This window comes from Eptatretus burgeri, chromosome 15 (assembly GCF_056783735.1).
Source record: "Eptatretus burgeri isolate ZD-2024b chromosome 15, Ebu_testis_v1, whole genome shotgun sequence".
Lineage (NCBI taxonomy): Eukaryota > Metazoa > Chordata > Myxini > Myxiniformes > Myxinidae > Eptatretus > Eptatretus burgeri.
Window position 1 is genome coordinate 39,610,885 of NC_140975.1, and position 24,479 is coordinate 39,635,363.

The 24,479-nt window shown below is 43.3% G+C and overlaps 1 protein-coding gene and 1 long non-coding RNA gene across 3 annotated transcripts; both read left to right on the forward strand.

Moving 5' to 3' along the window:
- Positions 1-1,999: 1,999 nt before the first annotated feature.
- Positions 2,000-19,158, forward strand: LOC147011981 (cytochrome b-c1 complex subunit 2, mitochondrial-like). The gene is made up of 14 exons (XM_085857957.1): positions 2,000-2,157; positions 3,035-3,127; positions 3,230-3,379; positions 6,064-6,128; positions 6,243-6,299; positions 7,018-7,142; positions 12,080-12,177; positions 12,558-12,615; positions 14,543-14,638; positions 14,805-15,001; positions 17,945-18,025; positions 18,193-18,269; positions 18,391-18,544; positions 18,898-19,158. Exons 1-14 carry the CDS (start codon positions 2,128-2,130, stop codon positions 18,979-18,981), a joined length of 1,365 nt encoding a protein of 454 aa, XP_085714083.1. The 5' UTR covers positions 2,000-2,127; the 3' UTR covers positions 18,982-19,158.
- Positions 19,159-20,723: 1,565 nt separating this feature from the next.
- Positions 20,724-24,473, forward strand: LOC147011982 (uncharacterized). 2 transcript variants are annotated; one of them, XR_015051877.1, is made up of 3 exons: positions 20,724-20,926; positions 21,322-21,397; positions 22,301-24,473. It is a non-coding gene; the product is annotated as an uncharacterized LOC147011982 (long non-coding RNA). The 2 variants fall into 2 exon arrangements; XR_015051876.1 differs by having other exon boundaries at positions 20,724-20,922.
- The last annotated feature ends 6 nt before the right edge of the window (positions 24,474-24,479 follow it).

A 24,479-nucleotide genomic window follows, 5' to 3' on the forward strand; every position in this document is an offset into this window, starting at 1 on the left:
CAGCCAAGCTGAATTATCTCCCAGGTATATCCAACGAACTTGGACGCAGTCAAAGGCCATTTGGCCCATCGTGCCTGTGCTGAGGAAGAGTATGGGCAAGGTTAATATCATTGAGGTTGAATTAAGGACGCGTGTAGTGAGCACCGCCATCATTTAGATATATGCTCCAACTTCTGCAGCAGATGAGAAAAACGTGGAGGACTTTGATGGAAAGTTGCAGGAACTGGTCAAACAGCTCGATGCCAAGTTAAAAGATGTAATTATTATGGGGGACTGGAATGCAAAAATTGGAGAATCAGGAGCACTACTGGAGCTTTCTGATGTGGAATTTGATACACCAAAATGATCGTCATGATTTCCTGAATTGATTAGACGAATTAACTACAAAGAACCCGGAGGAATTCTCAAGTTTTAAACACACGCAATGTTAAGGTGTATAGAGCAGCTTGATAGGTCCTTCCACGGCACGGCGTTCTAATTACAAAAAAATAAACGCAAAGAATTATAACATTGTCACAAAGCATATCTATCCATAATTCCAGCAATCTGTGTGTGTGTGTGTGTGTGTGTGTGTGTGTGTGTGTGTGTGTGTGTGTGTGTGTGTGTGTGTGTGTGTGTGTGTGTGTGTGTGTGTGTGTGTGTGTGTGTGTGTGTGTGTGTGTGTGTGTGTCTGTCTGTCTGTCTGCGACCGCCGTTTCTCGACGACCACCGGTCCGATATGATTGAAACTTGCCAGGAATATTGCCGGGGACCCCCGGATGTGCCTTGATATCAATCGGACGAGCGGTTCCCAAGTTACGGCCATTTATCTGTCAACCAATGACAGGACACGGTGCTATGACATCACGAATGACGTCACAATTAATGCTTTTTTGCACGATTGACGTCACAATTCATCTTCTTCGTTTGGTATGACGTCACAATCGACGCTGGGGACCTGAGTATGTGCCTTTTCAAAGTTTGATATCGTTATTCATCCGTTTCAGCTGTTTCCCAAGTGTTTCCCAAGGTTTGAAAGCTGTTTTCCCCAAGGTTTGACTTAATTGTTCAAATTATCAATTAATCCCAAGATTTGAATTTTCCCAAGGGTTTGAAAGCTGTTTTTTTCCCAAGGTTTGAATTAATTGTTGTGCTCGGTAGACATTTGTGAATACATTTACAGAGAGGGGGCGAGAGAGGAGGGAGAGAGGGGGAGAGAGTGAGAGAGGGGGGCGAGAGAGGGAGGGAGAGAGGGGGATGAGAGAGGGGTCGTCACAATTCAAGAGAGGGGGATAGAGGAGAGGCGAGAGAGAGGGGCGAGAGAGGAGGGGGAGAGAGGGGAGGGAGAGAGGAGGAGGGAGAGAGGAGGGGTGAGACTCGGGGGAGAGAGGGGAGCAAGAGAGGGGGGAGAGAGAGGGCGAGAGAGGGGGGGGCAAGAGAGAGGAGGCGTCACAATCTTCTTCGTTTGATATGACGTCACAATTGACGCTGGGGACCTGAGTATGTTTCCCAGGTGTTTCCCAAGTTATGGCCATTTATGATACGGTTGGTCCGATCTCATTGAAACAATGCCCCAATCCAGTCGTCGTTTATGAGAGCGAAGGAACGAAGCTGCACATACTGGCACGCACCTACGGGCCTGCACTAGTATGAATTAATACTAACTAGTGCGTGCCCGTACGTGCGTGGCCGTACATGCAAAAAAATAAAAAAAAATAAGATTGTGACGTCATAGCACCGCGTCCTGTGATTGGTTGGTAAATAAATGTCCATAACTTGGGAACCACTTGTCCGATTAATATCAAACCTTGAAAAGTCACATACTCAGGGCCCCAGCAATATACCTGGCAAGTTTCAATCAGATCGGATTGTCAGTACAAAAATAAACACCATTGCGAAATACCTATTTCTCCACAAATCTCGCGATATTTACCTCACCGGAAAGTTATTTTGTTTCGTGTTAAATATATATATATTTTTTTAATCTGTTACGAGCGCCATTTGATAATTTCAGAAACGTGTTAACGATAGCTTTGATATTCCTAATCTTTACAAGCTAACTTAGTCACGGACTGATGACCTCTCCGCGAGCGCGAACTACATCCGGTGTCGGTTCTGTGAATCAGCTGTCGCGGTTCCATCCCGGGGATGGCAGGGACAGTCACTCGTAGTCTCGGCGTGAGTTTTAAACACATCTTGAGATCCTTATTCGTGCATTACCTCATAAAAGTGAAAAATAAATGTTTACAACGATGGATTGATCGACGCAATTGGATGTCACAGCCACAGCCGCCCTTGACCAAACCACGCGAACCTTGGTGGTGATTTCGGTGCCAACATTTGTACTGATAATGCGGATTAGTGTGGCTTTGCTCGGTTGGTGTGTGGTTTTTTTTTTCCTTTGTGTAAGAAGATGATCTAATGTGGTGTTTGGTGTTGTATTCGATCTGGTGCGCGTGATATCCCCAAATTATTCAAATATCTTGACCGGGAAAGTCTAATTACGTCAAATTCCCTGATCTGTATTGTCCTGGGGGGGGGGGGGGACCGTTCCCCCTGAATGTTCCTTGGTTGTGGTGACAAGGTCATCTCTGCTCAAGGAACTTAGCGGTTAGACCACCAGGTGGCGCGTTCTATTGTTGATTGCTGCAGAGCTCTTCATGCCTGGGGTATACCAGGTGCACAAGCCTGGTGTTGGCTTAGGGGTTCGGGTGGCGGCTTGGGATCCTAGGGTCCTGAGTTCAAGCCCCGTTGGCCGCTGAATTAAAATACACCAGGAGGTTGACTCAGCCTGTCATCCTTCCGAGGTCGGCAAAATGAGGACCAGTGTACTGGTAAGGGGGACACTGCATCATCGGCATAGCCGCGTCCCAACCAATGATGCAACCAGCAGCTACAGGCTGCGCTCGATAGAGAGAGAGACCAGGTGCACGTCTACCAGATGTTGACAAACAAGGAGTCTGTATTTATTTATATATTATTTATTGTATGATATTTGATTGACATTGATGCACCTGACTCACCTGTGCTCACGATTTCCCTGTCCCTCATACAGCGCCGGGCCTACAGTGCCCTGGCCATTCCTCTGACGGAGCCCCTTCCCATCACCAAACTGGGTGCAGTGTCGCACGTTATACCAGAGGTCGAGGTATGCCAGAGACCTGTCACAACATTGCCTTGTGAATGTGCGTTTTGACTCTTGAGTTGCATGAAGGGGAGGAATCGGTATGGACATTTCTCTTCCTGACAGGTTTCCAGACTTTCCACTGGACTCGTCGTCTCGTCCGTCAATAACCTGTCACCCATTTCAAAGGTTTCCATCTTCGTGGAGGGAGGCAGCCGGCACGAGACCTACGCGAACCGTGGAGCCACGCATTTTCTTCGCTCAAGTTCCTATCTGGTACCACGCGTACCTGTTAAAGAAAGATGAAAGTTTTATTCATTCCAGGAGTAAACCAAATGATTTTCAAGCTGTTAACAGTACTTCTGGTGTTCATAAATTATTGTGCAATGATAAACGTCGGGATTATTAAAGATAGATGCATCGCACTCAAGACAACACTCAAGACAACAATTCACACCTTAAAAGACACAAGGTCCTTATCTGGACTTTTATTTTTATGTTTTTCCTTCCCCAAGAGGAAGTTCTATTCGTTTTTTTTCTGTCTGGTAGGATAGCTTGGAGGTATGCGTACTCGTCTTTGAGCCGTCTGCCTGGGTTGGAATCTCAACCCAACTATAAACTGTAATCCTGGTATTTATCACACCGGGTGATGCATCGATGGGTGTGCCGTCCGTCGGAAGGGTGTTGAGCCGGATGTCCTGTCTGCCAGCTTTGGTAGTTGGTGGACATTAATATCCCACAGTGTCTTTTGTGAATTGGAGATGATGTATCGCTTGCACCATGAGTCAAATTCCAAATTCCTGCTCTCTTCAGTTGGACGTCATGCTTGGTCAGTTGATTCAAGAAAGACTTGTGCCGAACTTGTTCCCTGGCTGACACAACAAGCAGGTGAGAACAATTGGAATCGTTAAAGAAGAAGTTTGAAGTCGTTTGTTAAAAAATTGTGGAGAATTTCAGACCTGAAGTACAAACCCAGATTAATATATACAGGCACTCCTCACTTAACGACCTACCTGTTTAACGACCGCCCGGACTTACGACCAGCTCTCCGACCAGTCGGTATATTACGCTGTACGAGAACTTTGGTTGTGGAAACGGCAACACGGTGTCTCAGTGTCAAGCATCTCATCTCGCATCACCCTTTCTCAATCTCAGTCTCGTTTCCACAGTCGGTCGGAATTCATGACACTAGTGTTCACTAGTTCACTACACTAGCGCAAGTACACTACACTCACTACACTCACTACACTAGCCTTCGCTACACTAGAAAGTGGAGCGTTCGTTTACACTGCATAAAGAACATTGAATCAACTTGGGAGGGAGTGACAGAAAAGTGTATGCAAGGCATATGGAAAAAATGCCTGAAACGTTTCGTGAATAATTTTGAAGGGTTTGACAAAGGCGAACATGTCGATGTCATAAATAAAAAAAATTGTGGAACTTGCTAACGTGCTTAATTTAGATGTTGAAGTGGAAGATATTGAAGAATTAGTGGAATATGTCAAGGGAGAGCTAACTAACGAAGATTTAAGAGAGTTGGAAGCGCAGCAGCACTTGGAAGAGGAAGAAGAAGAGGAAAGAATGGAAGAAGTACAAAAGAAGTTCACTGTAAAGGGGTTAGCTGAGTGTGTTCTCGAAAGTGAATGCGGCTATATTAGAACTCGAGGGTATGGACCCGAATAGAACTAGAGGGTATGATGAACCCCGAACCACGACCACACTTTGAAGGATTCAATGACTAAAATGTTAATCTGAATGTCTTTTTTTTTATAACTTTAATGTTTTTTGGTCCATCATTTTTATAATTTTTGCTGATTGTATTTTTATGTTCTGTAATATATAAGAGTTATACAAAGTTATCAAGTTGGAGTTTCCTATAGACCTTTTCTTTATTCAGGAAAAATAAAAACGATTACCTGTATTTGGTCATAGTTCATGAACTGGTCACCCTAAAAAGGCGGAGTTGTTACATGTTTTTCAAAACGTCCACTTTCCACTTTGACTACAGACCAGAAAAAACACAGATATCTAGATATCTTAGTATGAGAAGAAACGTAATTTTGTCTAGTTTAATGTGGAAAAAACAGAAATAAAAAATATGCAATAGTTTTTGTGTAACAGGCAAATAAGTGATACAAGTCAGGGGTGGAGTAAACAGGCGGAAGCGGCGGATGTGGCGGAGGCGGCGGATGTGGTGAGTCAAATTTGGAATAAACTGAATTTATTTCAATCAATAAGCTTTAATCTCATCTATTTTGTTATTTTTTTAGGTGAGTAACACTTGGGACTTGCTGTTGCATGATGCAAAATTGATTATTCAACTCGTTATTATTCAGCAAACCCTGACCAATATGTACAAACTCCTAAAAGAGATCTAGTAAATATCTTTACATAGTTATGTATCTGGCAGATTCTCAGGATTAATTTGGCACTTGAATTGTCCAAAACAGCCAAAGGATAACTGATCCCCATCCAATTTACTCAGAAAGGGTGAATTCGAGATAAATGCGAAAATCTGTTTTCCTTGTAATGCATTATCCATTAGAGTTCATAATTAAAAATACCATATTCGCCGTTAATTAGTGGTTTTTGCTAATTTTTTTTCACACAAGTGCATGCAGCTTGGTGATGTCTATCAACACAGAGAAAACTGAAAAATTGAATATGATGACCAGTTCATGAACTACGACCATTTACAGTATGCAAACCTAAATAATGTATATTAGAGCTGATTTCCTCTATTCTGTTTATTACAGTATACAGTACACTACTGTATAAACATTTAAAAATATATCCTCGCTTATCGACCAATTCGCTTAACGACCTAGTCGTAGGAACGGAACTCGGTCGTTAAGTGAGGAATGCCGGTATATATATATATTGTACATTCAGTGAGTGTTCCCAGGAAGTTGGGAGGAGTACTTGTTCATTTGTTTGTGTGTTCTCAATACGCTGTGCAGACCACCAAGGGAGCATCCAGCTTTAGGATCGTGCGTGGTATTGGAGATGTTGGAGGGAAGTTACAGTGAGTTACTGCCATGGCATGCCGTCCAACTTTGATTTTTAGCTTTCTCAAGTGTAGTGAACATATGCATGTTTTACATAATGGTTGACATTAACAATATGTCTTTCCCTGCAGTGTGTCTTCAGGCCGAGAGCACATGATATACTCTGTTGACTGCTTGACAGACAAAGTGTAAGTTTGGAGTTAGCCTCTCATGTAGGTGATGGAAGTTTTGGGGTCATCAAGTGCACAATGAGCACTTTGTCATGTGCCATCACACCACCAATAACTGTTGGTGTGGCATTTCAGACAATGTTCTTCATGTGCTTGAGTGTCAGGCTGGCAGGATGGCCTGGAGGTACACACAGTCGCCTCTAAGCTGTCAAGCCCAGGTTTGAATCCCGACCCAGCTATAAACTGTCATCCTTGTGTTTCACAGGCAGGGTGATTCATCAATGTTTGTGCCGTGTCTCGGGCGGACGTTAAATGGGAATCATGTCTGCCGGCATTAGTTGGTGGATGCTAAATATCCCACGGTGTTATTCCCGAATAATAGTCGAGCTATCACCAGAACGCTGAACAAATTCCAAATTCCTGCCCTCACCTATTGAAGGCTTTGCATCAGTGGCACAACCGCACCGTCAGCCAAAGATGTTACCCCACAGCCTTGTGCTGCATGTGAAAGAAGAATAAGAATAACCTCGAGTGTCATATCCACTCAAGCACTTGCTGTGTGTTCATGGTTTTTTTTTTTTTAAACAATGTCATAAACTACCATTATTTGAATACTTAGCTCTGTGGAAGATGAAGCTGTAGGGTTGCAGTAAAATTGCATGACACCAGATGTGGAAGTGTTCTCTTTCCTCCAGCATTGAAACCAAATTTTTGTTTTATGCACCATTTCCCTCAGTGAGACGCTGATGGAATACTTGGTGAATGTGACGACTGCACAGGAGTTTCGGATATGGGAACTTGCCACTGTCCGTGCACGAGTCCGCCTCGAGAAAGCACTCGCCTTCCAAAGCCCACAAATTGGTACAGTTTGAATGTTTGTTTTTATTTATTACCTTCGCATTCTGCGAAAGGTTATATTTTGTTCGGCGTGTATTTATTTATTTATTTATTTATTTATTTATTTATTTGTAATCTTGTGATTCGTATAACTCAAGTATTAAACCGAATTGCATGAAATTTGGTGGGATGATTGGTTATTAGCCAGGAAGCATTCGATTAGATTTTGGGATCGTTCGGGTCAAAGGTCAAGGTCACGAAAAGGTCAAAATCGTCTTTTTACGATAACACGGTCAATTTTTATTCAATTTGCATGCAACTAATGCCAAAATGTTCAGAATTCAACGCCTCATTTTGTGATATGCAATATGACACAATGACGCCCATACTCTTGTTACCTTCGCATTCTGCGAAAGGTTATGTTTTGGTCGGCGTGTATTTATTTATTTATTTATTTACTTATTTACTTGTAATCTTGTGATTCGTATAACTCAAAAAGTATTAAACCGAATTGCATGAAATTTGGTGGGATGATTGGTTATTAGCCAGGAAGCCTTCGATTAGATTTTGGGATCGTTCGGGTCAAAGGTCAAGTTCAAGGTCACGAAAAGGTCAAAATCGTCTTTTTACGATAACACGGTCAATTTTTATTCAATTTGCATGCAACTAACGCCAAAATGTTCAGAATTCAACGCCTCATCTTGTGATATGCAATATGACACAATGGCGCCCATACTCTTTTTACCGGTTAGGGGTCAAAGGTCAGGGGGGTCACGACCTTGAAAAATATGCGGTTTTTGTCATAATGCGGTCAATTCTTGTCCGCTTTACATGAACCCAGCACCAAATGTTCAGAATTTAATGCCCAATCTTGTGACACAATGACGTCATAACACCTGTCACCGGTTGGGGTAAAATGTCGGGGGGGGGGGGTCACGCCCTTGAAAAATATGCGGTTTTCGGCATAACTCAGTCAATTCTTATTCGATTTGCATGAAACCAGCATCAAACGAGATTACCTTCTCTTGTTGAAACGTTGTATTCACTGAGCTTGCGAGTGAAGACTCGCCAAAACGACGTGAGTTGATTGTTGTTTAGTCTGTAGCCCCCGAAAGTCGGGGGGGGTCATGACATTATAGATATGTGGTTTGTGTCATAAGACCATTCATATGAAACCAGTTCCCCACACTCATACCAAGAACAAAAAAGTAGTGGCGGCGAAGGTATGCGCTCTATGAGTGCCCGTTCTAGGTTTTAATGTCGTTTGTTTGCCTGAACAGAGTTCTATTTTTTTATTTTTGGAACAGGAAGTAATTAACTCGTAATAAGACTGGGATTATGGGGAAGCACCTGGGCCACCATAGCCATCCAGGGGTGGATCCCTCCATTAGAGGGATCCAGAGGGATGGAAGCCACCCTGAAGCTTCTGCGTTTTGAGCAATTTAGAAAGTCTGAATTTGGCTTTATACATGTAGGTATTATTACACTCACCTGGAAGTTGCTTTTTCGGCTGGAAAAATGCCTCTAAGGAGGACTATTTCTTCCCTGCTGAAGAATCCATAACATTGCATTTGTACAACACATACCACATGTGTTTTCAACACAGTCAGCTACACGCAGCAGCGGTGTATGGTGGCATGCACGGAATTCGAATAATTCCGTGATGGCGCATACGGACGATAATTCCGCATGAACACTGGATGCAAGTGGGCAGATAAAGTTAATGTGGTTGATGTTTTTTTTTATGGCTGTCACTCAATGTCTATTTTTGCCAAATAAACTCGTTAATTTATTTGTATTTCCATGTGTTATTTATAAAATGATGACATAGGTTCAGTATTTGTACATTTCTTATAAAGCATCATCTTAATTTTCATTTTAATTAACCTGAGGCCTGGTGTTGGCTTAACGGTTAAGGTGGCTGGCTTGAGATCCTCGGCTCTTGACTTCAAACCCCTGTCTATCGTTGAATTAACACCAGGTCGGGTTGACTCGGACTGTCATCCTTCCGAAGTCGGCAAAATGAATACCAGCATACTGGTAACAGTCCTGAGCATTGCATCGGCAGCACAGCTGCGCTCCCAGAAAATTATGTAGCCAGGCAGCCACAGGCTGCATACGAATGAATGAAAAGTAATTAACCTACTCGACTTCAATTTTGGATTTTCATTTTGTCAAGGATAGTGAAGATTTCTCATGACTTTTGTTGTACTCTCTCTTTCCCGCCACTCTACACTTCTCAAATCAAATCGATCCCGCCCACCACTACTCTGCAGTGTAGATCGTGATGCCCAGTAGCAGTGCTGGATTAACCTTTTGTGGGCCTGGCACCAAACAAGTTTGGGGAGCCATTGTAATCGACCCAAAGGTCTTTAATGGAAGACATTGATTGTGCATTGTGGCACAGCTGTATAGGTTTTATTTACAGTGTTCGCATGTTCAACTTGCAGATGGAGGTGGTTGCCATGAGTGTACCAGCAATCGACATTTCTGTGGAGGTTTACTGTATCTTCTTCTGTGTTTGGAAAAATGATTTCATCAGAAACAGCATATTTGTCGTCGGTCATCGATGAAGACTGGACCCACCGGAGTATCAATTCAATTCTCATTACCATTATCTCCTGGAGTCAGTTACTTCATTAACAGTCAAAGTAATGACTGGAGTAACTGCTTATGCGAGGCAGTTTTGCTTTATTTACACCCATTTCTGCTTTACAGTTGTGTTTGAGCATCACTTAAATGTTTTTTTTTCATCATTTTTATCTTGAGTTCTTTTCTAAACAAACCCTTCCGCACTGCCTCTCACCTGCGCCTGAAACAGCGTGTGCACTCGATCGTACGCCGTTTCCACGAAACTGGAACGCACACCGTTATAGTGCAGCAACCTCACTCGCCAGTAAATGATTGCTTTGCGGAAATAAAATGTAAACTAGAACAACACTATGTGGCACTTAAAATATATAAATACACCTTTCAACAAAAAAAAAATTAAAAAATAATTATTTTGGTCATGATGGCCTGTGGGCCCCTCGTGAGTGCTGGCCTCGCACTGACACACTTTTGTAGATCTGTCTCTACCCTGTAGATGATCAATATCAGTAGTTAGTCCATCCACACAAGTATGGGATACTGGTGAATTGAATGCACTGCTAAAGACCAGACTCTGTGGTGTCATGGTCTGAGCGTGCACTCCGAGTCTGAGAGGTTGGCGGTTTACATCCTGGCCGAGTCATACCAAAGACTGAAAATGGTACATGCTGCTTCCTTGCTTGATGCTCAGCGTTTAAAAGGATAAGAGCATGGACAACGCCCACTGCTTGGCATCCATGGGGAGGAGGAAATTCTTCCTGAAGAAGTGCCCTGCTGAATGCGGTGAGAAAAGCGGTGCCATTGTTATGTCTCGAGTACCGAGTATACCAAAAAGTGATGGCACTCCCCCAAGCTTAGTGGCTGTGTTAAGTGCTTGTTTTGTCAGTGTGTCCATGTGTGTGTGTGAGCGGTAGCTCCATTACGGGCCTGAGACCTTGTATATAGAAATCAAAAAGACAGCGTGTGATTCTCGCGTACGATGGATTTTGATTTTCGAGTGATGTATTTACTTTCATAATGGGCATCATGTAAATGTGCAAGGTACAATTAGCTCCAAATGTTTTATTCCTCCGATAAAACACTCACACCCCTATGGATTATTCGACAAAGCCTTAAAGACATCATCCATTTTCTCCATTCACTGCATGCAAGGATACTGACCATGCGAAACAGAATGAGGTTGTGATGTTTGATGAAAACATGGCCTTGGCATTTCAAGCCTGTCATGAACAGCAAATCTGTGTCTGACTCCATCCAAGGATCACTGACGAATGAAGTGAAGCTGCTCCGTGGTCGAGCTTCTCCAAGTTAGGATGTGTTCTGAATGAGAGTTTTATTTGTAACAGGAATTTGCACATAATTAACCGTTGGACAGGTACAGCTGTTGAGAAAAGTTTCTTAATTGATAGGCAGGAACAATTTACACAATATACGATGAATAAAAAACTGGTTACCGGTTATTAATAACAACTATGCTGTATTTACAGTCGATAAATCTTCCATTTGTTACATACCTCTATCTAGCAATATGTCAAACATCACTTGGTGCTTTGGAAGTGTTGTTCCTGAACCTCAAGTGATATTGTGGAAACATTTTTTGGCCACCACACAAGCATAAATTGAATTGAGATTGTTCTCATGTAGCGTTGAAAACTAGGTTGGGGGGGGGGGAAGGTGTTTGTTTCTGCTTTTTATTTATTTTTTATTCCCCTTTGAGGTGCGGTAAAGTTGGAGATTAGGAAGTGAGGGAGGGTTGTAGGGATGCAGGGAAATGTTGAGACCCAAATAAGACCGCAAGTTTGGTCATTATAAGAGTTCCATAATTAAGTCTTATATTTATTCTATATGAGAAAAAATCGTACTCGTGTTCAAAGGAAGCGGTGCAGTTTAAAATAAAAAAAATGAAATAAAGCTCTGTTTGTGTGCATGGGTACATGGGCACGCGTGGTGAAACTGCAAACGCCAACTTGCGACTGGTTATCCCCGCACAGAGGGTTAGGTGGTTGTTCTTCATTTTCGACAGACAGATGGATGGATGGATGGATGGATGGAAGGACATGCCAAACATTGCAGCGGCTACATGGCTTTAAAATGGCGGGATTTTGACACGTCTCCATTTTCTCCGTCCTCTTCATAGTCCGCCTTCGTATAATGTACTTGTTGCACTAAAACTCTCCCTGATGCCCTTCAAGCAGAAATATATCAACCTTTTGTATGGTAGCAGCAGCTGAAACTTGAGAAAATGGGGTTGAGCTTTGAAATGAATAATACAGGGAAGGTTTGCCTCTTGTGGATACGTAATATTCTAGTGGAGTTTGAAAACGTTGCTAGCTGTTTTCTTGATGGAACATCATGTGCATCTTCTGCACCAGGGCTTGTGGAGAACCTCCACAATGTGGCCTATAAGAACGCGCTCCAAAACTCCATCTTCTGTCCTGCTGATATGGTGGATCGCATCACACCAACCATGGTATATAGCCATTGCTTTTTTCCCCCCATATTTGCTAAAAAGCATCAGCAGCAAATCTTGGTTTTGAGAAAATAAATTAACGTATTGTAGTTCAGTAGTAGCAACCTTGTTCTCTAAATGTGAGCTCAATGCCTGTTAGGATCAAATTGGATTTTAAAACTGTTCTTCTGATGGTGTGCCGGGGGTACTACATGTCGAGCACTACATTCGGGGGAGATTGTAGCTTGGCAGCTGTGTGTAACATTATGAAAGTTAAAGATTTTGTGGCCTTTTTGTGCCAGTACCATCTCGAAGACCTATATATAAAATTATCACGTGTAAATGAAATTTAAGCACTGTAATCATTTATGGATATTGCCTTTTTTTTGTTTCATTCACAGATTCAAGAATTCGTTCAAAACCATTTCACAAGTGGCCGAATAGCATTGGTTGGCATTGGTAAGGGAATGTCAAATGGGGAGGCTTGGGGAGGGGGTGTTGGGTTAATTGATCTCACTCCCATTTGGAATGTGCAATGATTGTCAGCTCTATGTACACAGACATAGACACAAAATGGCAATGCAACACCATGAGATTATTTTTATAAGCTGGCTTATTTCGTACTTTATTCCTCCCGCTTTGCTTCAAACTAGCCATGCCTACCAGTCGCTTTGCTGATGGGTTTAATGAAAAGGCAACATGCTGCACTTCACACAAACATGTTACATGTCTATCTGTGAGTCTCAATGAGGATGTAAAATGAAGTGAAATGCACAAAAAATAGAACTTTTCGAACATCTTGTTGTTGTTGATGATTAGCCCCGGTCAGTTCTGCTCGAACCGGCCCGCGGCATGGAGATAGTCGATCAATCTCCCGGGAGCAACCCAGAGATCCCTCACATCTAAGATGTGCTCTTGCCTTTGTTTAGTCAGGACCGCGCAGTCTTCCTTGATGTGTTTTATTGTGTGTGGGGTGGCATGGCAGAGATCGAAGGTGTTGTCGAATCTGTTTGTACTGTAAAAGCTGTGGTGTCCACAGTGGAGGTGTGAAAGGTGAACACTATTTGAACTGGCAGTAATTTATCTGTGTGTAGTTATTGTTGCTGTTGTCGTCATGGCTGTGGTTGTTTGTGTGCTCCTTCCGTGTCCGCCATGTTTTATTCTAATGGGTTCCTGTTGTCGTACCGTTGGAACCGCTCCATTAAAGCTCCAAGTCAGCTTCTTCCTCTTCCCTCTGAGAAAGACATATTTTCAAAACAGAGTTTGATGTTTTGTACACTGTTTCATGCTTGTGCATAGCTATGATTCGCTGTGTACTTAATTGATTATTTTGGGGGATTTTATAAAAAAAAAAATTGTTGAGGCAAGACACGAGCTGTAAGTATAGAATCGGGCAGAATTTGACTTGACCGGCACTCGGTAGAGCGCAAACCTCCGCCATGCTGAACAGTTTATGTTTTGTGTCCCACAGACAGGCCGGATCTGCTTCTGGACCTGAACCAAAATCGAATCGGCTTGTTCTTGTCACCCACCCAACTCATCCACCAAGATTTTGTCTGAATCTGTCCATAACTGTTTGAAATATCAAGCTATATATCGATTTCGACCTCCTCTCTCAATGGTAAAGAATCACTTTAAAAAAAAAAGTTTTAATTCTCGAATCCAAATTTGGATCCATACCTTCACCAACATCAAATCAAAATTTTTTTTTTGTATACCTTGTCGAGGCTCGTATGAGAGCTAACACACAACGCACAGCATGGGGGCATGAGACAAGAGGGGCACTGTAATCATTACAGTGTCAATTAGTCCTTGTCACACACGAAACTTGTCCAGCAAGTTTCGTCCAAATCCATCCTTAACTTTTTGAGATATCATGCTCACAGCCAAACAGGTGAAAACATAACCTCTGTCCACCTTTAGTGGGTAGAGATAACCAGTGTTGATGTTAGAAGAGAGGTTTTGAAGCCTTTGCAAGGATCGCGAGGATTCGAGTAATTTCTTGTAGTTTCTGGGAATGGAACCGCCTTGTGTTAATGAGTGATTTCAAGATTTGTTGGGTGAGAGTATAAAAATGGTAAAAGGAGGGTGCAAGGAAGAAGAATAATAATGTGGAATACCCATTCACCTTTTACCTGGTACATTGTCATGCTGGTGTATCGAATGTCACATTATTGTTTGTTCCTATGAATACAATCAAGTTTTGGACCACACTTCTGACCCCTGTTGGAAATTGATCGATGAAATAACTTTGCTTTTAACTTTATGAAGTTGCTGATCATCATTGATGGTATCACCATCAAAGTTATAACCTTTCCATTACTCACTAAAAATAATTCGATTTTTAAAATGATGTTCCTTTTTATACAGTCCTATGTTTGTGTAGGTGTGAGCCATGCGGATCTGAAACAGCTCGGTGAGCAGTTCCTCAATGTGCGTGGGGGACGTGGCTCTCCTATTGCCCAGGCCAAGTATCGTGGAGGTGAGTGCCAGGTCCTTCTACAGGTGTAAGACAAGCTTGGGTTCTGTAGCCCATCTGTGATGGATACCTCTGATAGGCAATCGGTTTGATGCATCTTGCGATGTCTGATGCAGAGCGGCGAGTGCAGAAGCCACATTGTCTCGCCTGAGCCACTCTCTGCTTTCAGGTGAAGTGCGGCAACAAACCTCCGGAGAGTACGTACATGCTGCAGTAGTTGTGGAGTCTGCTCCAGTTGGTACTGTGGAATCAAAGGCCTTCCTGTTATTGCAGCACGTCCTCGGGATGGGGCCAAATCTTCCATGGGGTCATAGCGCAGGACGCCTGTGGCATGCAGTTGCCAAGGAGACAGCACAGTCCTTTGCGGTGAGCTTCAAATGCCATATGGCTCATTAATGGCTGTCTCAGACATTCCATATATCTTTTATTGATGGACCCTGTTGCTCTGGTGCAAATATTGTTTTAATGGAACGTCTTAAAATTCTTCTATTCCCTTCATTTGAGATATGTCCATGGCCCTGATCTCATGTCTGACATTGAAGGTCTCCATTTATTGTTGGGAGTGTAGGAGCAGCATGTCCAAGGTAGAGTGACTTATTCTGAATGAGAATTGATGATCTGAGATGAGGATGGAGAAAACGAAGGTTTGATGTCACCTGTAATGATGGCTTCCATGACCTTGCTGATGATTGGAAGTAAGCTGATAGGCCTGGAGTGAAGGGGATGAGTTTTTGCACCTTTTTACCTTCACCACCAAAGGTGGATGAAGGTTATGTTTTCACTCCTTTCTGTCTTTGTCTGTCTGTCTGTCTGTCTATCTGTCTGTGAACAGGATATCTCACAAAGTTGTGCACAGATTTGGGTGAAATTTGGTGGAGAGGTTGGGTATGTGATGAGAACGAAATGATTAGATTTTGTTGAAGATCTGGTTCTGGATCTGGATCTGATAATTTTATAAGTGGTTCTTCACCATTGAGAGATTGGGCCAGAAACAATATCCAGTAAACCCTCAAATATCATGGGGGTTAGGTTCCTGTAAAATGCCGTGATAATTAAAACCATGATAGTGGAAATCAGAGAAATATAGAAGATCGGCGGCAGCCAGAAATAACACATCACAATTGAAATAAACGTGTAAAATAAATAATAAAGCAAGTTAACATTGAAATAAACATGTAAATAAAATAAATACAGTATAAAATAAACAAACACAAGACTTTTACCATTTACATTTATTACAAAACAGCGAGGTGGGTGAAGGTAAACATATCACATACTCTGCCGTAAATAGAAAACACAAGACTTAGTTCGGGATGATGATGCTGCTCGAGGGGGGGAGGGTGGACGTTAGAAAGATGTGGATGTATAACTTGCGATGTCTGTTGGATCGTCGGGAGCACGACAGTCACCTGCCACATTACTACGTAGAAGGGTAAGACAATCATTGGCCACCTTGACCTGGAGCAGATCTTCCCTTCTTGGACAGGGAGGTACGAGATGACATCCTCTTCCAAAATAATCCCATCTCTTTGGCGTTAAAAACTTGCTCTGGTATAAATTCCTTTTCCTCGATGAGTTTGATGAGCTGCGGAGGGTAGTTTTTCACAGCATTACGGTCTGCCATGGTTGAACTGGATCCTTCAACCCCAGGTGCTTGGTAGAAACGGTAAATCTGCATTGATTTCTCCTATACTTCGGTCCACTCAAAGGAGTAAATCAACAAGTTTCTCCCGTGCTCAGGTCCACTCAAAGGGGTAAATGAATAACAGTTTCTCCTGTACTCCGGTCCACTCAAAGGGGTAAATCAACAACAGTTTCTCCCATACTGCAGTCCACTCAAAGAGGTAAATCAACAACAGTTTCTCCCGTACTCCGGTCCACTCAAACGAGTAAATCAACAACAGTTTCTCCCATACTCCGGTCCACTCAAACGAGTAAATCAACAACAGTTTCTCCCGTACTCCAGTCCACTCATAGGCTTCTTTTTTTCTGTTTGGTCCTCGATCCAAACATTAGGCACTTTTTTCATTCTTTCAATAAGAACATCACATTACTGGAATGAGACGTTTGCGCTTTGCGGAGCGGGAACACTTGCACGAATATTTGATTCACTTTCACCACACAGGCGATTCATTGATCCCATAAGGGCAGCCCACAGATTCCGCACTTTGACCTCTTGCCAACCTATCTAACGTCTCAATTTTTTTGCACAATGTCATCACCTTTCTCTGCCTTTTGGCACGATTAATTCGTAATGGGAGGTTATCGTACATGTGGATGCAAACAATGAGTCAATGGCTCATCTCAGCTCAAAAAACGCAATTGGCCGAAATGAAATACTGCGATCACTAAATTGGAACACAACAAGTTGCCTGCGATTGGTCAAAACCCTCGCTATTTGAGCGTTTATTGTATAGCACAATATCTCAAAAAGTTGTGGACGAGTTAGGACAAAACTTGGTGGATGAGTTGGTTCGGTGACGAGAACAAGCCAATTCGATTTCTGTTCAGATCCGCATCCAGATCCGGCCCATCATTTGGATACAAAATGTAAACTGTTCAGCCTGGCGGAGGTATGCACTCTACTGAGTGCTGTTCTAATTTTTTTGTATTAGTTGTTAAGGCTTGTGGAGGAGCGAGAACACAGAATGGATCAGGACTAAATAGAATGAAAACAACGGTTGAAAGAAAGGGGGGACACACCAACAGCAGAGATAAAGGATGAGGCCAAAATCGAGGGACATGTTGGAGAAATGAGGGACGTGGGGAAGTGTAGAACACTCGGTGAACAAGATGGATACAGCTGCAAACTCGCAATCACAGAAGTGGAAGGAAAAACTGGAAACTTGGAAAGTAGGGGGGCGGGGTTAATGAGGGTATTAAAGATCGTGGTTGTGGAATGGGGATGATCTGAGTAGGAGGCGAACAGCTGTCTTGAAGCCCTGGATAGAAGAATGAGATTGACGTTGTACCGATGTTACTGCTTGGTTGAACGTGGCTTGCCTGGTGTATTGAGCTCAGTTTAGTCGATATGATTTATCATTCTTGTTCCTCTCCAAAGTGTCACTTTTGGGTGCATTTGCCTGTTGGTCAGATAGCTGGAGTGCTTCAAACCTAACATGGGCTGGTTTACTCCACAACAAGACCCAGACTTAACCACTCTGGTGGCACATTCACCTATTTGCTTTTTCTTTAGTTCTAATATCCATGATTTCTAATATCCAAGAAAAAAAATGTAACAGGATAATATAGCCATTTGGAAGTGCAATGACCCTTCAACAACAGTAGAACATTATTTGCCTTGTGCAGGTCTCATCCCTCAACTTTGCTTACAGTGACTCGGGCCTGTTCGGAATATACTCCGTCTGTGCTCCCACAGCAGCTACGAAGGTGAGAAGACGTTGAACTTGCATTTTGAAATGAAAAGTACGCCCTGAATCCTAAATCCTTCACTCTGCCTGCCTGTGCTTTGCAGGATTTAAATTGATATACTCGTGTCTGTGACTGTTGTTTTGCATATTGTGATGTTACTTGTACGATTGTTCTTTGCATTTCAGGTCATTCGGGCAGCGCTGGCGCAAGTGAAAGCCGTGGCCGATGGGAACCTGACAGAGGCTGATGTGGCACGTGCAAGGTGGGGAATGATTGCACATCCTGTGCTGTTGGAGGGTAAAGGAAGTGCCGGGAGAAGATCAGTAAAGGGTGTAGCTTGTCTTGGGGATCCACAGCTTCTCTACTATTTCTGTTACTCCTAGGGCATTAGCAGCAAGTCGGATGGTAATGGCTGTGGAGACTCGTGTTGGCCTGTTGGACGAGCTTGGCTCTCAAGCCATGGCTACTTCATCTTTCAGGCCTCCAGCACACGCTGCTGCTGATCTTCGCAATATCAAGATTGCGGACGTTGTCGCTGTAAGTGCTGTCCTTTCCCTTGCCATTTTCCAAGAGCTCTGTCTGCTTTTGTTTTTACCTTGCTGATAAAGCCTTAAAGCAGAAACTGTGCAATCCAAGACTGCTGTTGTAACTTGTGCGAATTCATCCGATTGCACACTGCTCCTTTTGGATAGCCGTAGTAGGACCCTGTGTGGATCCACTCAAATCCTTTCACCATTTTAGGTAACCTCTACTTTTCCATCTCGTGCAGCCATCCCTTGCGATTTCTCTCATATTTAATCACTTTGTCTTCCTGTCTGTCCTTCCCCCTCCCAATTACCCACGTTCCCCATTCCACCACCCCCGCCCACACTTTTTCCCATCCTCTATAGGTGGCAAAAAGGTTTGTTACAGGAAAGAAGAGCATGGCGGCTTTTGGTGATCTGAGTCGCACTCCTTGCCTCGATGAACTGTGAAACTCGAACCTGATGGTGGGGTTAGATCAAACATCACCAAGATCTGGGCCTAATTCGCAGGCCAAGTGTGGAAAAAAATTTTGTTGCTTGGAGTCATGTTCACCCATTGTGCTTATCAAAAACATTTGTTCACAAATGATCTGTTGCCCAATAAAGAAAAACGATTTCTTCCGTTAATTTTTGGTGTTGGATCCTGCTTGGGCTTCTCCACACTTTTGAAGGCACAAGATCTCAGATTGTCTTTCAAAGAACAAATGAATTGATGAGAAATAAATTGGCTTGTACACAAAAAAGAACAATAGGACACGATTGTTTCTTTTGAGAAGGGGAAAAAAGTGAGCAAAGTGAATTGGAAATATTTGTTCTTATACTTTCACAAAAATTAGTCTCGAGTCGTCATTCCTTCAGAGAATCTTACTATAATTCACCGTCCGTCCGTCCGTCTGTTCCCAGGTACCGCAAAAACGGTTGAACCGATCGCAACCATTTTGGGTGTGTAATCCTGGGACCCCTTGGAGTAAAATAGGCATAAATATGACCCCCTTGACGGCTCCCGTAGGGAGTGGGTGCTTCGAGTTTTAATAATTTGTACATATGCAAATACCAATGTTTTTGAGATCCCTCCCTTCCCCATTTTACATCCCACACATCTTACCCATCCCATTATTATTTTTATCTATGCTCTCAACCTCCTCTCCTTTCTCTCACCCCCCCCCTTCTCCTCTCCCTCCCCCTCTCCCTCCCTCCTCTGCTCCCTCCCTCCTCCTCTCCCTCCCTCCTCCTCTCCCTCCCTCCTCCTCTCCCTCCCTCCTCCTCTCCCATTCTCCTCTCCCTCCTTCCTCCTCTCTCTCTCTCTCCCTCCCTCTTCCCCTCTCTCCATCCCTCTTCCCCTCTCTCCCTCCCTCTTCGCCTCTCTCCCTCCCTCTTCGCCTCTCTCTCTCTCTCTCTCTCTCTCTCTCTCTCTCTCTCTCTCTCCCTCCCTCTTCCCCTCTCTCCCTCCATCTCTCCCTCTCTCCCTCCATCTTCCCCTCTCTCCCTCCCTCTTCCCTCTCTCTCCCTCCATCTTCCCCTCTCTCCCTCCCTCTTCCCCTCTCTCCCTCCCTCTTCTCCTCTCTCCCTCCTTTCTCTCTCTCTTCCTCTCTTCCTCTCTTCCTCTCTCCCCTCACTCTCTCCCCTCCCTCTCCCATCACTCTCTCCCCTCCCTCTCCCATCACTCTCTCCCCTCCCTCTTACTCTCTCCCTCTCTCTCTCCCTCTCTCTCTCTCTCTCCCTCTCTCTCTCTCTCCCTCTTCCTCTCTCTCTCTCCCCTCCCTCCTTCCTCTCTCTCCCCCTCCCTCTTCCTCTCTCTCTCCCCCTCCCTCCTTCCTCTCTCTCTCCCCTCCCCTTCCTCCTTCCTCCTCTCTCTCTCTCTCTCTCTCTCTCTCTCTCTCTCTCTCTCTCTCTCTCTCTCTCTCTCTCTCTCTCTCTCTCTCTCTCCCCTCCCTCTCTCTCCCTCTCTCTCTCTCTCCTCTCTCTCTCCCTCTCTCTCTCCCTCTCTCTCTCCCCTCTCTCTCTCCCCTCTCTCTCTCTCCCCCTCTCTCTCTCCCTCTCTCTCTCCCCTCTCTCTCCCCTCTCTCTCCCCTCTCTCTCCCCTCTCTCTCCCCTCTCTCTCCCCTCTCTCTCCCCTCCCTCTCCCCTCCCTCTCCCCTCTCTCTCCCCTCCCTCTTTCTCTTCCCTCTCTCTCCCCCTCCCTCTCTCTCTCTCCCTCCCTCTTCCTCTTTCTCTTCCTCTCTCTCTCCCTCCCTCTCTCCCTCCCTCTTCTTCCTCTTCCTCTCTATCTCCCTGCCTCCCTCCTTTCTTTTTCTCAGCAGTTTCAAGGTTCAGTGCTCTCAAAGCAGTCTCATGGCAAGGACTGCACTTGTGAAAGACACTTTTTGGATCTTTAACGTCCAGCTAATACTAGTAGGTGGGACACCCAGCTTAGCGTCTGAGAAACCCCACACTTAGGTATGCAAACCTCTGCCTGTGAAACGTCAATCTGACAATTTCTAGTTGGGCTGAGAATTGAATCCACTACCTCTGCACCATCCTGTTGGACCACATTGATATAACCTGAGGTTTTTAAACATACATTACTCACTACCATTTGAATGAACATCTGCAAGGTTCAAGATAAACTGAGTGAAACCATGTTTACTTCGAAACTAGATTTTGTCTTCGAACTTCTTGTTGTACACCGCTCCTTCCCAATTCCATATCCAGGTGATGCATTACGTCATCGCCGGGCATTGAAGGAAGGGAGTACTCAGTTTTTACTCCGTCTTGTTTGTTTGTTTGTTTGTTTGTTTGTTTGTTTTCCAGGCGATATCTCAGCCATCCTTTGAGCTAGGAAGTTGAAATTTGGGGAAAAAAGTGAAGATGTACTTTGACAAAAACTGTATGTTTTTTATTGTTATTATTCATCAATTAACTGATTAATTGCTTGTTTATTATCGATTTATTAATTACCTTTTTATTTTATTTCTCATCTGGGCAATACCTCAGTAACCTTTTTGAGCTCGGAAGCTGATATTTGGACATGCCAGTGAACAAGTGATTTCGCTATAAAGGGTATTTTTGATTTATTGATAAATCAATTATTCATTTTTCTATTAATTACTTATTTTCTAAAAAGTTAGAGATTCAGATAGAACAGTGGTGGTTTTGGGATGCTATTAGCCAATTTATTAAGAAATTATTTTACGATCATTATTTATTCCTTTTTATTATGCATCAATTCTTGGATACTGCTCCCAATTCCATCTCCATGTGCTGCACCGTGGCATAGCCGAGCACTCCTGCAATGTCGTACGCTGGAGGATTTGTTATTTATTTATTTGGCATGTGCAATAAATTAATTTATTCATGATAAATATTTATTTCTGTTTAAATTTATTTATTTGGCAATAAATAAATAGCACTTTGAATGTACCTCCACTTCTTTAGTTTCACGTTCCAGTCATTGAGTGGAAGTTTGTATTCAAAAGAATTATCTTGTTCTTTGGTCAACATTATGTTCTTTGGGAAGATAATTATTGTGCCTTTACTCCACAAAGTCTCTTTTTTTTTAATGAAAGAAATTGGGTCGTCTTTAACAAAAGGTAAATGTTTCTCACTGGAGGTTAAAGCCAAAGAAAACTGGGAATGCCAAGCCATAGAAAACTTACCTTAAATGGTGCTCCTGTTTTTTTTTTTCTTATTTTTTAATTGTCAGAGATGCCACCTATAATAAGTGTTTGTTCTTCCGTACTACCTAGCTGTATTTGTTCTGATGTTCCATGACGTTTCCCTGGTACCCAAGGTTCCACCAAGTCCAAAGGCCAGAATGCACACTGAGTGGAAATCAAAGGTTACTTACCCCACCCTGCAAATTACTTCATGCTATCCCTGACATGGATTCCACGCTCAAGACAAACCCGTGTTAACCGTCGTTTATGAATCTCATGAAGGTCCGAAGGAACCCCGAGAAAAGAAATTGATTTCATCTGCAACAGTTAACTATTTGTCTTTCCTGAAGAAACCGTTTCGTATCCACAGCTTTTGAAGACGAGCGTCATCTCTGCCCTTCCTATTAAACATCGAAGTGACACGTTGATGCGCAATGGCAAACTGCTTCCACCTGGCTGCACGTGATGGCAATGTCAAATTGCTCAAGGAGACCACAAAGAAAGATCTCAACGTTGCCGACAGAGACGGGATGACCCCCACACTTCTTGCTGCTGAATCTGGACATGTAGAGGCGCTGCAGATGTGCATTAAACGAGGGTAAGCGGTTCACTGAATTAACCACATGCCAATCCTCCAAGTAGAATGTGATGTCATAACGGGTTATTCCTAAATTATGTAGAGGTAGTGCTGAAAGAGTAAATGCTCGTTTAAATGGTAAGTGAAACTCTAAAGTCTTGAGGAAGTTAACGTTTTGGGTGTTAACCCTTCATTGGCCCAAATGTTACCTTCTCCTTGCTTCCTTATCATACCTTAACCTGTTTATTTCATCCATTGTTCTACCTGTCTGCTGATGCAGATCGACACTTGCCTTCACCAGCAAGACTAGTTATTCATTTTCTGCAATCTTGAAGACTTATTTGGCTAGATGTGAGTGAAGTATTTCGTTGAGCAAGTCTTGCCACTCCATTTGTCAGGTTAATAGATCTAACAACAAATTGACACCCAGTTTTCAGAACAATCGCAGAGCAATGGAAGAGATTTCAGATTGTGTTTATTTCCCCCACAAAATACTAAAGGCAATAATGAAGAATCCCTAAGTATTTTCTTGATGACATCATCACTGCATAAAATTTGGTGGAAGTTTTTTCTTTTCTGTCAACCATCAAGGAACTTCTTCATTTAACTGCCCAACCATCCTTCCCCAAATCATTTTTAGTTCAGAATAACATTTCTAAAAATCTGTTTATCATTAGCTCATGACTGAGTTTACTAAGCCAGGTCTTTGCTTAATGGTTAGGGTAGCTGGCTTAAGTTCTTAGTCTTGAGTTCAAGCCCCTGTCAGGACATTGAATTAACACCAGGTGGGTTGACTCAGCCTGCCATTCTGCTGAGGTCGGGAAAATGAGTACCAGTGTGCTGGTAACAGGGGCACTGCATCAGCGGCGCAGCTGTGCCTCCAGAAAATGATGCAACCAGCAGCCATAGGCTGCATATGAATAAATATATAACTGAATTTACTGGCAAGAACTTTGTTATGTTTACAACTTTAAAATTGTTCCTGTTAACTTTATTGGAAATCTTATGGGGAAATACATGCTGTGGCAATTCATCAAATGTGATGCAACCGTTGGAGGGAGAGGCATGGCAGAGTAGTTGTTGACACCAAAACTGGACACAGCCCTGGCTTCCTGCTCTGCTTGCCTGCCTGTATACATGTACATCCAAGGCCACCTTCATATCTGGCTTTGTGACTTCCTTCAGTCGCACAGTCAACACATTGCTATCAATGGAAACTTCTCCTCCCTCTCCTCTCCTCTCCTCTCCCAGGAGAGGCTGGAATGCCCCCAAGGCAGTGTCTCGGGTCCACTGTTGTTCCTCATCTTCATAAACAACCTCTCAATTGCTCTGGAAAATCCTCTCCATTTCTGCAAATTATTCCACACCAGCAAATATCACCCATCACTGTTGACAGGAATACTAAAGGTGGTGGTAGTGAGAGAGAGAGAGAGAGAGAGAGAGAGAGAGAGAGAGAGAGAGAGAGAGAGAGAGAGAGAGAGAGAGAGAGAGAGAGAGCGAGAGAGAGAGAGAGAGAGAGAGAGAGAGAGAGAGAGAGAGAGAGAGAGAGAGAGAGAGAGAGAGAGAGAGAGAGAGAGAGAGAGAGAGAGAGAGAGAGAGAGAGAGAGAGAATGAATGAGAGAGAGAATGAGAATGGGAAAGCAGACGTGCGGTGGAGTGTAATTATGATTCATACTGTCTCCTGAGTTCTTTATGAGGATCCTGAGTTCAAATCCCATTTGGAAGTGGAATTAATA

Excerpts from the sequence above, each read along its gene's own strand:
- LOC147011981 (XM_085857957.1), top strand. The coding sequence starts at position 2,128 with ATGGCAGGGACAGTCACTCGTAGTCTCGGC. Across the intron at positions 2,158-3,034 it reads CAGTCACTCGTAGTCTCGGC|CGCCGGGCCTACAGTGCCCT; the intron begins GTGAGTTTTAAA and ends TCCCTCATACAG. Across the intron at positions 6,300-7,017 it reads GACTGCTTGACAGACAAAGT|TGAGACGCTGATGGAATACT; the intron begins GTAAGTTTGGAG and ends CATTTCCCTCAG.